Source organism: Ranitomeya imitator, chromosome 1 (genome assembly GCF_032444005.1).
Source record: "Ranitomeya imitator isolate aRanImi1 chromosome 1, aRanImi1.pri, whole genome shotgun sequence".
Classification (NCBI taxonomy): Eukaryota; Metazoa; Chordata; class Amphibia; order Anura; family Dendrobatidae; genus Ranitomeya; species Ranitomeya imitator.
This window is the reverse complement of record NC_091282.1, coordinates 438,549,384-438,565,891: the sequence shown is the minus strand read 5'-3', so window position 1 is coordinate 438,565,891 and position 16,508 is coordinate 438,549,384. Positions and strand designations below refer to the sequence as shown.

The 16,508-nt window shown below is 43.0% G+C and overlaps 1 protein-coding gene across 8 annotated transcripts in view; it reads right to left on the bottom strand.

The window, feature by feature from the left end:
• Positions 1-843: 843 nt before the first annotated feature.
• Positions 844-16,508, bottom strand: part of KANK1 (KN motif and ankyrin repeat domains 1) — a 421,162-nt gene continuing 405,497 nt past the window's right edge. For 6 of the 8 annotated variants that reach the window (XM_069763873.1, XM_069763865.1, XM_069763881.1 and 3 more), the window contains 5 exons: positions 5,424-5,643; positions 4,746-4,888; positions 2,949-3,149; positions 1,986-2,084; positions 844-1,775 (listed from right to left, as the gene is read on the bottom strand). In XM_069763873.1, coding sequence (XP_069619974.1) covers positions 1,710-1,775; positions 1,986-2,084; positions 2,949-3,149; positions 4,746-4,888; positions 5,424-5,643 — 729 coding nt within the window. In that variant the 3' untranslated portion in view covers positions 844-1,709. The remainder of the gene's footprint in view (positions 1,776-1,985; positions 2,085-2,948; positions 3,150-4,745; positions 4,889-5,423; positions 5,644-16,508) is intronic. The other 2 variants (XM_069763889.1, XM_069763925.1) reach the window with 1 other exon arrangement.

Sequence of the window (16,508 nt, the reverse complement as noted above, 5' to 3'; positions counted from 1 at the left end):
CAATGATATTGAGGTCAGGAGACTGAGATGGCCACTCCAGAACCTTCACTTTGTTCTGCTGTTACATGTACACATGGGATACACTTCACCCCCCATTAGGGATCATTTTTTGTTTTATACATATGTAGATATGCAAATTGTCTCTTCAGAGAGGAAGAGGGCTTGAACTCTAGCACTACCTACTGGAAGCAGCGATCCTAAATGTCAGTATCAACTCTTCAAAGAGCCTTGCAATAGGACTTCGGATAAAAGCAAAACCAGAATTGTCAATTTAATTTCTCAAAGGAGCATGCATGGCTTTTAATTCTCCTCACTCTGACATGTCATGCTTGACATGCCACTCTCCACAAGTAGAAACATTACCCTATATATACGTAGAGAAACAGATTAGTTTCCTTATGTAGCAATACTTCTATGGGTATTACGTCCATATTAAATATAGGTATACTGGTAGAATATGCCATTACTTTTTGACCACTGGCATTCTTACTGATCTTGAGAATGAACAGGGAGTAATATGGTTATAACGTTACAGCCCCTCCCCAGCGGTGCCCTGGCCACCTACTGTGCAAGGAACTACATAGATGGGGCAGTGCTGTGGTTTCCTGCCCATCCAGGTTGGTTGAGAATGTTGCTATGCAGAGAAAATGTAGAAGACATCACTAAATCTGCACGCTGTCCCGTCCATCCTCTGGATCATTGGGTGTCCTCCGATAATGTCTGTAAAGCGCTGTGGACTTAATAGCGTTCTATAAGGGAGCACAATAAATAAAATATTCTACCACTTTAGAAGATTTAAAATGCTTGGTAAAGCCCCCGGTGTGAAACTAATAAAGTAGTGTATTGAATAAAAACCACATGATGAAAGTTTATTGAGAAAATATGGCAAGAGTCTAAGGCACTTCAAACGCTTAAAAACATCCAAGTCTAAAAGAGGAAAGGCAGCCTAATATATAAATATGCTGGGACGAGAACAGCTTGTTTCCTTATCACTAGACATACAGACTGCGTGACCAAGATCTGTGATTTTTATACCATTTACAGATATTAATGCATAGTACGAGACACTTAAAAATACATACATAAATATATATTGAGTACATGTCCTCAGGTCATGTACCATATTCTTCTTTTACAGATTATAAAATATACAGCCAATACTGAATTTCTTAACATTTGTAGATAACATAGCCTTTAATATAAAAGTTACATAACACATGAAGTCAGGCGGACGACTTTACTTAGTCCGTTCAGATCTACTGAGGGCTTTTACACTTACTTGACAGCTTATAGCCAGCGAGCCAGCTCAGGGGCCGCATGTGGGGACATTCCGGCACACTGTTCACAATGGGGTTCAGAAAGTAGGGAGAGGACATTGTACCCAGAACAATGCAGAAGGCACTATGGCACTCTGTAACAGGGGAACCACATGCTTATTGCTAGACGTAGCCTGTAGTGTGTCATAGCCTTGCTGACTGGATCCAGAATCCCCACCTATATAGAGTAGTCTCAGTAACTCGAAGCTTACACTCCACTGCTCCAGCTTTGATCCAGGTAGCAAACTCCAGGGCCTTCAAGTAGCCCGTATGTTGCAACTGTTCCTAAGTCTGCTGGTATAATCAGGCACAAAGTACATTCAGAATCTGTCATTAGACACAGTAATGGTTAGCAGCAGCTCCGAGGTGGCAAAAAGGATTACAGTCTCCACATTAACTGTCAAATGGACTTCTCTGTGTTGGACTCGGTGGGAGCTTCTTGCCCAGCCTGGGCGTCCCCTACAGAGGGAAGTTAAGAAAGTGGAATCAAGGTTTTTATTTTATAGAAATTCTCTGCTTTACTGTTCTCAGCATTTTCAGTGCTCACAAGAGGAAAAACAACCCAACAGAAATTATTATTCATATACTGTATAACATGACATATCACCAAAGAGACCAGACATGAAATTATCTATATCTGACACATATGCATTGTACAATTCTACTTACTTGTGATGGGGCTTTTGAAAAATTAACGTGGGCGTACAGAAGGACTCCAATATCCTTATGACCAGCATCTAAGGCAATAGACAAGGCCGTGCTGCCATCCTAGGAACAAATCAGTGCAAAGATCTTTATACTTTAGGATTTGGTTAAAAGAAGCATATGGTTTGTAATCTGTATAACACAAGCTGTTACCATACATGACTGTGCCCATCTACTGACACTGCATGTGTTGGACGGCCTGGCCTGTAGGACCACACTTGCAGTATTTTCTCAGCTGCCCTCTATGTAGATGCATTTATTAGCTTGTATAAAATCAGTACTGGGCAGCACGGTGGCTCAGTGGCTAACACTTGGATCCTGAATTCAAATCCCACCTAGGACAACATCTGCAAGGACTTTGTATGTTCTCCCCGTGTTTGTGTGGGTTTTCTCTGGGTACTCAGCTTTCCTCCCACACTCCAAAGACACAATGATAGGGAATTTAGGTTGTGAACCCCATTGGGGACAGCGATATGATGGCTATACAAGCAAAGAATAATAATAATAAGTACAACCCTAAAATTGTGAACAGCTCCCCAGTCATCCAGAGTAAATTACAATTTGTCTTCATGACATCCAAATCAATTCACCATCCACAGACACTATAAGCAATGTGTGCACACATTATACCCATGTATGATCCTGTGTTCAGGACTACCTTCTACGAGCACAGAGCTGTTTCCATTCCTGGATGAGAGCGAACATTTGACACACAATAGATGCTCAACAATGGTAATGGGTGACAATGTAATAGGACTGCTTTTTTGCAATCAAACTTCTGACAGTGATCAGCAATTACGCAGAAGCTCTAGGACTATAGTTGCTCAGTGTCCCACGATCTACAGCTACTTTCAGTTAGATTTTTTCATCCATTATTCCTTATCATAATAAAGGAGGAAATTAGAAACTTTGGATGAACTAACTTACATTGTCCTCCAGCGCAGCATTGCAGCCTGCCTGGGCCAGTAGCAGCTTGACTATCTCCACATGCCCATGCTCGCTTGCACACATTAGAGCTGTGGAGCCTTCATCATCCTGGATGTTCACGTCTGCCCTACAGACCAAGAGGGCTCTGACCATGTCTATCCTGCCATGACTGACTGCCAGCATTAGAGCTGTCTGGCCGGCCTGTAACAAAATACATGGATATCAGTGTTTGCACAAACATGGGACCTAAAATCTTACATTGAGGTATCAATGAATACACTAGAGCAGGCCTGGACTAACACGCTAAAATTAATTCTGTTCAATATTAATAATATTAACGTATTGTTTTATCATATTAATTTTATTACTATGGAGCAGATCAAAACCATATAATTTGATGCTTAATGTAAAGTTTATAAAAAGCAGTAAATCATACTGATACTTTCTTCAGCTCTTGTACCATGATCAACAGCTCCCTCCAAAACAGTATGATTTCCCTAAAACCCCCACCACGGTATAATTGTTGTACAACTCCCCACACATAGTATGATACCCCACAGTCCCCCCACACAGTATGATCCTCCCAAATACCACAACAGTATGATCGACTTTCATTTATAAAGTATTAAAAAACACACCTACCCAGTGTAACAAACAAATGGTTAAAAAAACCATGACAATGTGAGCATGGACCAAGATGATAACACAGGATCTACAAAGACCCTACAATAGTCCTCAATGACTCCTGCCTAGCAGTGGAGGTGGGTACCTTAAGAGCACAATTTTTTGGCGCCCTCAGTCAACGAAGACTATCCCTGTCTTCCCTAGATATCCTTTATAATAAGCAGGTGGGAAAACCTATAGATAAAAGATAAGAAATGAAATATTCCCAAAGAAATAATACCTTATGCAGATAAATGTTCAATCTCCTGGGGGTTCTCTGTGGGTTATGTAGATACAGTAACGATAGAAAGCATAGAAATGAAGTATTCATCCGTCCCCGTGACAACGCTTAAAGGCAAGAATGAGTGATCTTTCCCTTGCCAATATTACCTTTTGCTGGCCGTTAGCATGATAATGAGGTCAGGAATGGTAACTAAGTCCACCATAGACAATGCTCAAAAACACAGATACAGTATGGTGCAAACTCATATAACCAATAGGAGACCTATAGAGAAGGCTGCGCCTCAATGCGTTTTCCCGTTCCGCCTGATGAACCGTGTAGAGGACTATTGTAGGGCCTCTGAAGATACTCTTATCATCTTGGTCCATGGTCATGTTTTAACCATTTGTTTGTTACACTGGGTAGATGTGTTTTTTAATACTTTTAAATTAAAATTGTTTATAAGGGATTACATGTTCACATATAACCATTATTCCAGAGTCTGTATATGACCTTTTTTGCACACACCAGTATGATCCCCCATATCCTCCCACAACTCCCAGAAAAATATGATTCCACAACAAAGAATGAGGACCCCCACAGCTTCATATACAGAGTGGAGTCCCCCCCCCCAGCACCTTATGATGGCCCGCACAATCCCATATACACAGTATGATCGCACAGCCCCCAAACACAGAATGATGACCCACACAGTATGATCCCATCACACCCAGTCAAATAGGCTAAATGGTGGAAAAGAGAGCAGACTACTCCTTCCTTCAACAGTATCTACATCCTGAGAAAGCAGAAACTGGTCCAATCTGAACGTTGGTCTGTGGGGGCTAAAAGGAATAGTGAAAGGGCAGGATGTTTCTACTCACATGGAGTATTTCCTTGCACTCTACGGCACATACCTGACTGGCTTTGGCATTGACATCTCCACAACTGAACAGTTCCTCCACCACTTGCATGTCTTTGGTGGCCTCCACAGCTGCCAGGGCAGCGAGCATGATAGGAGTGTATCCGGCCTTATTCTGATGGTTTACGTTACACACATCTGTTAAGAAAGAAACCATTCTAGTACACATGAAGTCATAAGAAACAGAGAACATTAGCTCATTCAGTCATTCCAGCTTGCTGTTATTCTTCTAAATGGAACAGTACTTGTCTTATAAACTGGACAATGCTGCTCTCATACATACAAAAGAAATACAGACTGAGCATCACAGCCGAAAAATAATGTTTTTCTATATCCTATCACACAGAAATCTTCTGTAATCATCTTGCTGTCCTCACAAGCACATGGTAAATCAGTGATAAGACAGCATTGTGTGGTCTTTAACATTGCACGGTGTTATCTGCATAGCCAGACTAGCTCTCCAAACTGCTTTCCAGCTTTCGGACATTATTTTCCTGTAAGCGCTGCTCTGAAATCCATGTAAGGAGAAGCATACTTGCTGGTCATCACTATGGCATTTTATTGGCATTTCCTTAATAAGCCAAATAACATGCTGTAGCCAAGTACTTCTCGTCACACACAGCACTGTGGCCAGGCTTTGCTCCTGTATATCGGGAATGATAAATTGCCTTACCTGCATCCAGCAATAGTTTGACAATCTCAAAATTGGAATGGGATACGCTGTAGTGAAGTGCGGTGTTCCCATTGCCATCTGCCATGTTGATGATGTAGCGAAGGACAGCGTGAGAAAGCTCTTTAAACGCTGCAATGTAATCCTCTACCATGGCTGGAATGGCAGATTTCTGACTTGACACGCGGAACCATTCATTTTGTATAGTATTCAAGCACTGCTTCTGCCAACAAAGTACTCAATTCAGTCATTTACAATCATTTTTACAGAAAGCAACTTTATTGCAGCAAAATGATGTTATTAACAGTTCTCATCATATAATTAGGGCAGAGCAGGTCGAGTATAGGGTGCAATATTTTTACGTTCTCACCAGTGGCACACCTTACAATTAATAATGGAGAGACTTCCTTCACGTAATACAGTCATGTAATAAGCACTTGTAATGAATAATATTGTGCACTGGTTCTCATACAATGGTATAGATAAAACCTGCTGTACTAGTAATTACTATGTAAAGAGCCCAAAAGGTGGCTCATTATACCCAGCTAACAGGAGGTAACAGGAGGCAGCAGGGCACAGAACATGGGGAAGGCTGTACCGTTGTTAACCTTTATAACACTTATGCATATTTTGACATGTCTACAATAATACGGAGCAGAAGGCTATTTAATGCATACCCACTAGCTACAGTTGTGTGAAAGTGTTTGCCCCCCCGATTTCCTATTCTTTTGCTTGTTTGTCACACACGTTTCAGATCACCAAACAAATTTAAAGATTAAACAAAAATAACAAGTAAACAAAATGCAATTTATAAATGAAGGTCTTTATTATTAAGGGAAAGAGAAATCCAAACCTACAGGGCTCTGTGTGCAAAAGTGATTGCCTCTAAACCTAATAACTGGTTGGGCCACCCTTGGCTGCAACAAATGCAATCAATCATTTGTGATATCTAGCAATGAGTCTTTTACAACGCTCTGGAGGAATTGTGGCCCACTCATATTGCAGAATTGTTCTAATTCAGCCACATTGGTGGGTTTCCGAGCATGAATCGCCTTTTTAAGGTCATGCCACAGCATCTCAATAGGATTAAGGTCAGGACTTGACTAGGCCACTCCAAAGTCTTAGTTTTGTTTTTCTTAAGCCATTCAGAGGAAGACTTACTGGTGCGTTTACATCATTGTCCTGCTGCGTAACCCAAGTGGCCTGAGGTCACGAACAGATGGCTGGACATTCTCCTTCAGGAGTTTTTGGTTGACAGCAGAAGTCATGATTCCATTTACCACAACATGTCTTCCAGATCCTGAAGCAGCAAAACAGTCCTAGACCATCACACTACCACCACATTTTACTGTTGGTATGATGTTCTTTTTTTTAAATTGTTACTTCTATGCCAGATGTAATGGGACATTCACCTTCCAAAAAGTTCAGCTTTTGTCTCGTCATTCCAGAGTATTCTTCCAAAAGTCTTGGGCATCAACAAAATGTTTTCTGGCAAAACTTAGACAAGTCTTTATGTTCTTATTGCTCAGCAGTGGTTTTCGTCTTAGAACTCTGCAATGCAGGCCACTTTTGCCCAGTCTCTTTCTTATGGTGGAATCATGAACACTGAACTTAACAGAGGTAAGTAAGGTCTGATGTTCTTTGGATGTTTTTATGGGGTCTTTTGTGACGTCTTGGATAAGTTGTCGCTGCACTCGGAGTAATTTTTTTTTTTTTTAATTCGTTTATTAATTGCAGAATAAATCAACTAATACACACATTTGCATTCATGTCCATCATTTACAAATAATCACAATGCATCGTCACTTCAGGAGTATTACAAAAAAAAAAAAAATGACAAATGGTGTATGTCAATCATTAACATCCTATAAATCTCCTATTATGTAACGTTAACTACATTAACCCCTTCAAGACCCAGCCTATTTTGACCTTAAAGACCTTGCCGTTTTTTGCAATTCTGACCAGTGTCCCTTTATGAGGTAATAACTCAGGAACGCTTCAACGGATCCTAGCGGTTCTGAGATTGTTTTTTCGTGACATATTGGGCTTCATGTTAGTGGTAAATTTAGGTCAATAAATTCTGCATTTATTTGTGATAAACACGGAAATTTGGCGAAAATTTTGAAAATTTCGCAATTTTCACATTTTGAATTTTTATTCTGTTAAACCAGAGAGATATGTGACACAAAATAGTTAATAAATAACATTTCCCACATGTTTACTTTACATCAGCACAATTTTGGAAACAAATTTTTTTTTTGTTAGGAAGTTATAAGGGTTAAAATTCGACCAGCGATTTGTCATTTTTACAACGAAATTTACAAAACCATTTTTTTTAGGGACCACCTCACATTTGAAGTCAGTTTGAGGGGTCTATATGGCTGAAAATACCCAAAAGTGACACCATTCTAAAAACTGCACCCCTCAAGGTACTCAAAACCACATTCAAGAAGTTTATTAACCCTTCAGGTGCTTCACAGCAGCAGAAGCAACATGGAAGGAAAAAATGAACATTTAACTTTTTAGTCACAAAAATTATCTTTTAGCAACAATTTTTTTATTTTCCCAATGGTAAAAGGAGAAACTGAACCACGAAAGTTGTTGTCCAATTTGTCCTGAGTACGCTGATACCTCATATGTGGGGGTAAACCACTGTTTTGGCGCACGGCAGGGCTTGGAAGGGAAGGAGCGCCATTTGACTTTTTGAATCAAAAATTGGCTCCACTCTTTAGCGGACACCATGTCACGTTTGGAGAGCCCCCGTGTGCCTAAAAATTGGAGCTCCCCCACAAGTGACCCCATTTTGGAAACTAGACGCCCCAAGGAACTTATCTAGATGCATAGTGAGCACTTTGAACCCCCAGGTGCTTCACAAATTGATCCGTAAAAATGAAAAAGTACTTTTTTTTCACAAAAAAATTCTTTTAGCCTCAATTTTTTCATTTTCACATGGGCAACAGGATAAAATGGATCCTAAAATGTGTTGGGCAATTTCTCCTGAGTACACCAATACCTCACATGTGGAGGTAAACCACTGTTTGGGCACATGGTAAGGCTCGGAAGGGAAGGAGCGCCATTTGACTTTTTGAATGAAAAATTATTTCCATCGTTAGCGGACACCATGTCGCGTTTGGATAGCTCCTGTGTGCCTAAACATTGGCGCTCCCCCACAAGTGACCCCATTTTGGAAACTAGACCCCCCAAGGAACTAATTTAGATGCCTAGTGAGCACTTTAAACCCTCAGGTGCTTCACAAATTGATCTGTAAAAATGAAAAAGTAATTTTTTTTCACAAAAAAATTCTTTTCGCCTCAATTTTTTCATTTTCACATGGGCAGTAGGAAAAAATGGATCATAAAATTTGTTGGGCAATTTCTCCCGAGTACGCCGATACCTCATATGTGGGGGTAAACCACTGTTTGGGCACTCGGCAGGGCTCGGAAGAGAAGGCGCGCCATTTGACTTTTTGAATGGAAAATTAGCTCCAATTGTTAGCGGACACCATGTCGCGTTTGGAGAGCCCCTGTGTGCCTAAACATTGGAGCTCCCGCACAAGTGACCCCATTTTGGAAACTAGACCCCCCAAGGAACTTATCTAGATGCATATTGAGCACTTTAAACCCCCAGGTGCTTCACAGAAGTTTATAACGCAGAGCCATGAAAATAAAAAATAATTTTTCTTTCCTCAAAAATGATTTTTTAGCCTGGAATTTCCTATTTTGCCAAGGATAATAGGAGAAATTGGACCCCAAATATTGTTGTCCAGTTTGTCCTGAGTACGCTGATACCCCATATGTGGGGGTAAACCACTGTTTGGGCGCACGGCAGGGCTCGGAAGGGATGGCACGCCATTTGGCTTTTTAAATGGAAAATTAGCTCCAATCATTAGCGGACACCATGTCACGTTTGGAGAGCCCCTGTGTGCCTAAACATTGGAGATCCCCCAGAAATGACACCATTTTAGAAACTAGACCCCCAAAGGAACTAATCTAGATGTGTGGTGAGGACTTTGAACCCCCAAGTGCTTCACAGAAGTTTATAACGCAGAGCCATGAAAATAAAAAAAAAAATTATTTTCTCAAAAATGATCTTTTAGCCTGCAATTTTTTATTTTCCCAAGGGTAACAGGAGAAATTTGACCCCAAAAGTTGTTGTCCAGTTTCTCCTGAGTACGCTGATACCCCATATGTGGGGGTAAATCACTGTTTGGGCACATGCCGGGGCTCGGAAGTGAAGTAGTGACGTTTTGAAATGCAGACTTTGATGGAATGCTCTGTGGGCGTCACGTTGCGTTTGCAGAGCCCCTGATGTGGCTTAACAGTAGAAACCCCCCACAAGTGACCCCATTTTGGAAACTAGACCCCCAAAGGAACTTATCTAGATGTGTGGTGAGCACTTTGAACCCCCAAGTGCTTCATAGAAGTTTATAATGCAGAGCCGTGAAAATAATAAATACGTTTTCTTTCCTCAAAAATAATTATTTAGCCCAGAATTTTTTAATTTTCCCAAGGGTAACAGGAGAAATTTGACCCCAATATTTGTTGTCCAGTTTCTCCTGAGTACGGTGATACCCCATATGTGGGGGTAAACTACTGTTTGGGCACATGCCGGGGCTTGGAATTGAAGTAGTGACGTTTTGAAATGCAGACTTTGATGGAATGCTCTGCGGGCGTCACGTTGCGTTTGCAGAGCCCCTGATGTGCCTAAACAGTAGAAACCCCCCACAAGTGACCCCATTTTGGAAACTAGACCCTGAAAGGAACTTATCTAGATGTGTGGTGAGCACTTTGAACCCCCAAGTGCTTCATAGAAGTTTATAATGCAGAGCCGTGAAAATAATAAATACGTTTTCTTTCCTCAAAAATAATTATTTAGCCCAGAATTTTTTATTTTCCCAAGGGTTACAGGAGAAATTGGACCCCAAAAGTTGTTGTCCAGTTTCTCCTGAGTACGCTGATACCCCATATGTGGGGGTAAACCACTGTTTGGGCACACGTCGGGGCTCAGAAGGGAAGTAGTGACTTTTGAAATGCAGACTTTGATGGAATGGTCTGCGGGTGTCACGTTGCGTTTGCAGAGCCCCTGGTGTGCCTAAGCAGTAGAAACCCCCCACAAGTGACCCCATTTTAGAAACTAGACCCCCCAAGGAACTTATCTAGATATGTGGTGAGCACTTTGAACCCCCAAGTGCTTCACAGACGTTTACAACGCAGAGCCGTGAAAATAAAAAATCATTTTTCTTTCCTCAAAAATTATGTTTTAGCAAGCATTTTTTTAGATTCACAAGGGTAACAGGAGAAATTGGACCCCAGTAATTGTTGCGCAGTTTGTCCTGAGTATGCTGGTACCCCATATGTGGGGGTAAACCACTGTTTGGGCACACGTCAGGGCTCGGAAGTGAGGGAGCACCATTTGACTTTTTGAATACGAGATTGGCTGGAATCAATGGTGGCGCCATGTTGCGTTTGGAGACCCCTGATGTGCCTAAACAGTGGTAACCCCTCAATTCTAACTCCAACACTAACCCCAACACACCCCTAACCCTAATCCCAACTGTAGCCATAATCCTAATCACAACCCTAACCCCAACACACCCCTAACCACAACACTAACCCCAACACACCCCTAACCCTAACCACAACCCTAATTCCAACCCTAACCCTAAGGCTATGTGCCCACGTTGCGGATTCGTGTGAGATATTTCCGCACCATTTTTTAAAAATCTGCGGGTAAAAGGCACTGTGTTTTACCTGCGGATTTTCCGCGGATTTCCAGTGTTTTTTGTGCGGATTTCACCTGCGGATTCCTATTGAGGAACAGGTGTAAAACGCTGCGGAATCCGCACAAAGAATTGACATGCTGCGGAAAATACAACGCAGCGTTCCCGCGCGGTATTTTCCGCACCATGGGCACAGCGGATTTGGTTTTTCATATGTTTACATGGTACTGTAAACCTGATGGAACACTGCTGCGAATCCGCAGCGGCCAATCCGCAGCCAAATCCGCACAGTGTGCACATAGCCTAATTCCAAAGGTATGTGCACACGCTGCGGAAAACGCTGCGGATCCGCAGCAGTTTCCCATGAGTGTACAGTTCAATGTAAACCTATGGGAAACAAAAATCGCTGTACACATGCTGCGGAAAAACTGCACGGAAACGCAGCGGTTTACATTCCGCAGCATGTCACTTCTTTGTGCGGATTCCGCAGCGGTTTTACAACTGCTCCAATAGAAAATCGCAATTGTAAAACCGCAGTGAAATGCGCAGAAAAAAACGCGGTAAATCCGCCATAAATCCGCAGCGGTTTAGCACTGCGGATTTATCAAATCCGCAGCGGAAAAATCCGCAGAGGACCAGAATACGTGTGCACATTCCTAACCCTAACCCTACCCCTAACCCTACCCCTAACCCTAACCCTAGCCCTACCCCTAACCCTACCCCTAACCCTAACCCTATTCTAACATTAGTGGAAAAAAAAAAATTTCTTTATTTTTTTATTGTCCCTACCTATGGGGGTGACAAAGGGGGGGGGGTCATTTATTATTTTTTTTATTTTGATCACTGAGATATAATCTATCTCAGTGATCAAAATGCACTTTGGAACGAATCTGCCGGCCGGCAGATTCGGCGGGCGCACTGCGCATGCGCCCGCCATTTTGGAAGATGGCGGCGCCCGGGAGAAGACGGACGGGACCACGGCTGGATCGGTAAGTATGATAGGGTGGGGGGGGACCACGGGGGGGGGGGGGGGATCGGAGCACGGGGGGGGGAATCGGAGCGCGGGAGGGGTGGAACGGAGCGCGGGGGGCGTGGAACGGAGCACGGGGGGGCTGGAATGGAGCACGGGGGGGTGGAACGGAGCACGGGGGGGTGGATCGGAGTGCAGGGGGGGTGATTGGAGCACGGGGGGGTGATTGGAGCACGGGGGGAGCGGACACGAGCACGGGGGGGAGCGGAGCACTGGATGGAGGGGAGCCGGAGCAGTGTACCGGCCAGATCGGGGGGGTGGGGGGGCGATCGGAGGGGTGGGGTGGGGGCACACTAGTATTTCCAGCCATGGCCGATGATATTTCAGCATCGGCCATGGCTGGATTGTAATATTTCACCCGTTATAATGGGTGAAATATTACAAATCGCTCTGATTGGCAGTTTCACTTTCAACAGCCAATCAGAGCGATCGTAGCCACGAGGGGGTGAAGCCACCCCCCCTGGGCTAAACTACCACTCCCCCTGTCCCTGCAGATCGGGTGAAATGGGAGTTAACCCTTTCACCCGGTCTGCAGGGACGCGATCTTTCCATGACGCCGCATAGGCGTCATGGGTCGGATTGGCACCGACTTTCATGACGCCTACGTGGCGTCAAAGGTCGGGAAGGGGTTAACTACTAACAGTACGCCGCCTTAAAAGAGAATTCGGCATAAATTTCACTCTGTAAGTGATGCCCCCAAAACCAAGAACCCTACTTCTTACATAGATATTAAATTAGTGTAGACTATAAAGTGTGATGAGAGGAATTCCATCTACCCCATATTTTCTCAAATTTATTTGGACATCCTCTATTCTGATATAATGTTCGTTCATATGGGATAATTGAATTTACCAAATCCACCCAAGCTCTAAGAGTTGGGCAAGAGCCACCCATCCATCGTAACGCCAACACCTTCCGCGCCAAAAAGAGTGTCTCTCGCAGAAAAATCCCAGTGTAATGATCCCAGGTTTCAGCATCCCACACTCCAAATAAACAGATCAGAGGCTCAAGTGGGACAGGAATCGACAACAAGGATGACCGTAATGTTGTCACCTCTCCCCAATAATGAAAAACAACAGGGCACCTCCAGATCATATGAATGAAATCTGCATCGCTAGAATGACATCTCAGACAATCTGACGAGTAAAGACGGCCCATTTTAAAAAGACGAGTCGGGGTCAGATAGGATTGGTATATGATGTACAATTGAATCATCCTATTATTAATTGATGGGGAGACTTTAGTTGGAGATTCCAAAATATCTTCCCATTCTTCCCCTAGTGTATCAGGAAGAAGCCCCTCCCATTTCCTTTTAATAAAGTCTATAGTAGATCCCTCTCCCATGGATAACAGATATGTATATAAAGAGGATATAAGACCTTGAGGACCCTGTGAATTAAGAATTCCTATTAAAGGTAAGGAAGAGATAGCTCGACCCGCACCCCCATTCCGCATGTGAGATTGAAAGGCTGACCTTAACTGTAGATAACGGAAAAATTGGGATCTCGGGATGTTATAAGTATTTTGTAATTGGTCAAAGGACATAAAAACCCCCTGTATATGTATATTACCTACCGAAAGAACACCATGCGATCTCCAAAAATCCGCGGACGGGTGGTCTAACAATCCCGGGAAATAACTGTTATTCCACAGCGGCATTTCCGCCACTATATCTACAAATTTTGTGATTTTTTTAATTTGCCCCCATATTGATCGTGCCAACCGGAGCAGAGGCAGCAAGCGAGGAACACCAACCTTCTCCAGCTCCAAAAACCCCAGTGGACAATCAATTCGGGCAGAATAGAGTAGATGGCTCTCTGAGTTAGGAAGAGGATTAGAATTATTGGGCATCCAGTTATTTATCATCCTAGCCTGCCCGGCAAGATAATATGAGTAAAAGTCTGGCAAAGCCGCCCCGCCCCCCCGCTTTGGTCTCTGCAGAGTAGATAACTTAAGTTTGGGCCTAGCCTTCCCCCATATGAAAGATGTGATTAGGGAGTTTAGGGTCGCAAAGAAGGATTTGGGTATTGGCACAGCACTGTGTTGAAGGCAGTAGCTCAATTTGGGAAGCAGTATCATTTTAATCAGATTGATGCGACCAGCCACAGAGAGTGGAAGTTTATCCCAATCAGCAAACTTGGATTTAACCAGATCCAACAATGGGTAAATATTAAATTATAAATCGAATTGACTACTTTGAGACATATGAATTCCTAAATATTTAAAATTGGAGACGGTGGGTAACAGCGAGAGAGTTTCAAGGCGTGCCATTGGGGTATGAGAAAGAGGCATCAGGGCAGACTTATCCCAGTTTATATAGAGACCGGAGAATCTGCTAAATTTATCTATAATCGTTATTACTTTTGGCAATGTGTCCTCTGTTTGATCCATGAACATCACCATATCGTCAGCATAAAGACCAATGATGTCCGTTCGATCCGCAATACGTATTCCCTTGATATCAATGGAGGACCTCATCCGTATTGCTAAAGCTTCTATCGCCAGGGCAAATAGAGCTGGGGAAAGAGGACATCCCTGACGAGTTCCCCTATGTAAAGAAAAAAGCTCAGAAATAGAGTTATTCACAACCATACGTGCCCTGGGTTTCGTATATAATGTACCTATCCCTCTCAGAAATTTGTTCCCAAAACCATACTTCTGCAAACATGCAAAGAGGAAGGGCCATTCAAGGGAGTCAAAAGCCTTAGCCGCGTCCAACGATGCTAGTGCCCACTTATTATCTCGTTCTAGAGAGCTATACTGAATGACCGACTGAACCCGCCTAATATTGATGGAAGTACTTTTCCCTGGCATAAAACCAGTCTGGTCTGGGTGTATAAGATCCAATATGATCGTGTTCAGCCTAGTAGCCAGAATTTTAGTAAGAATTTTATAATCTACGTTCAATAGAGATATAGGTCGATACGATCCACAGTCTAGAGGATCCTTCCCCTCTTTCCTGAGCACAACAATATTGGCATCATAAAAGGTTTCAGGCATAGGCTCCCCCTCCCATATTCCCCTTAGTACCTTCAATAGAAGTGGTGCCAATTTCTCTCGGTATTTCTTATATAACTCAATGGGAAACCCATCGGGTCCCGGGGCCTTCCCAGCAGTCATATCCGTTATAGCTTGTTCTACCTCCTCCAGAGTAAACTCAGCATCCATAAAGGCCTGTTGGGATGGGCTCAACGAGGGGAGTGTTATATCTGCTAAGTAATCTAAGCATTCATAGACGTCAAGACCACTGCTAGATTTATATAGTGACTTATAATAATCATGAAAACATTGTAATATCTCATCAGTGGAGGACACCAATGAGCCATCAGGTGCACGAATCTGCAATATTGTGTTGGAGGTGTTATGTTGGCGTACTAAGAAAGCCAGGAGTGTACTGGCCTGATTCCCCAGCTCAAAGTATGACTGACGGGTAAAAAATAATTTACGTTTCGACTTAACGTCTGCATGCTGGGTATACAACCTTTGGGAAGTGAGCCACTCAACCCTATTACCACTAGTCTGACTAGCTATATATGTGGCCTCCGAGTCCTTTAACCGCTGCTCAATCTCATCATCCTCCCTCGTCGTTATCCTTTTAATATAAGAGATTGTAGAGGACAGGCACCCCCTTAAATATGCCTTTAGGGTATCCCAAAATAAACCAAGATTCTGGGGTTCCGGATTGGTTAGAACAAAACAATTTAACTGATCAATCGTCCTATCACTAGAATCTATTAATTTCATCCAAAAGGGGTTCAATTTCCAGGATCTGTTATTATTGGATTTCCCATATTTAAGTTTTAGAATAATTGGACTATGGTCCGAAATCCCCCTGTTGCCATGCTCAATACTATCCACCCATAATGCCAGGCCACTAGATCCAAATATATAATCTATACGAGATAGAGTTCTCCTAGTAGATGAATGGCAAGTATACCCCTTATCCTCCGGGTGACTCACTCTCCATAGATCTAGCCAACCGCTGCCTTCCATAAATAGTGCCAATTGGGTAGGGGGCTGAGGTAAGGACTCCCCGGATGCTGTGTCATCTAATCTCAATCTGTCCATGGAGTTATCCATAATGAGGTTAAAGTCACCCATACAAATAACATTCGCATCTGGATATTTTAAGGAGAAGCCCATTGCCATACGGACAATTGATATGTTAGCAGGAGGAGGGTTATAGACACACAATATGACATATTCACACGAATTAATAAATGCATGCACAAAGACAAAGCGACCCTCAGGATCTCGTCGTGCCTCCCTGGCCTCCCATCTAACCTCCCTGTGTATTAGTAGAGAAACCCCTCTTGAGTAGCTGGTATGGAATGCATGG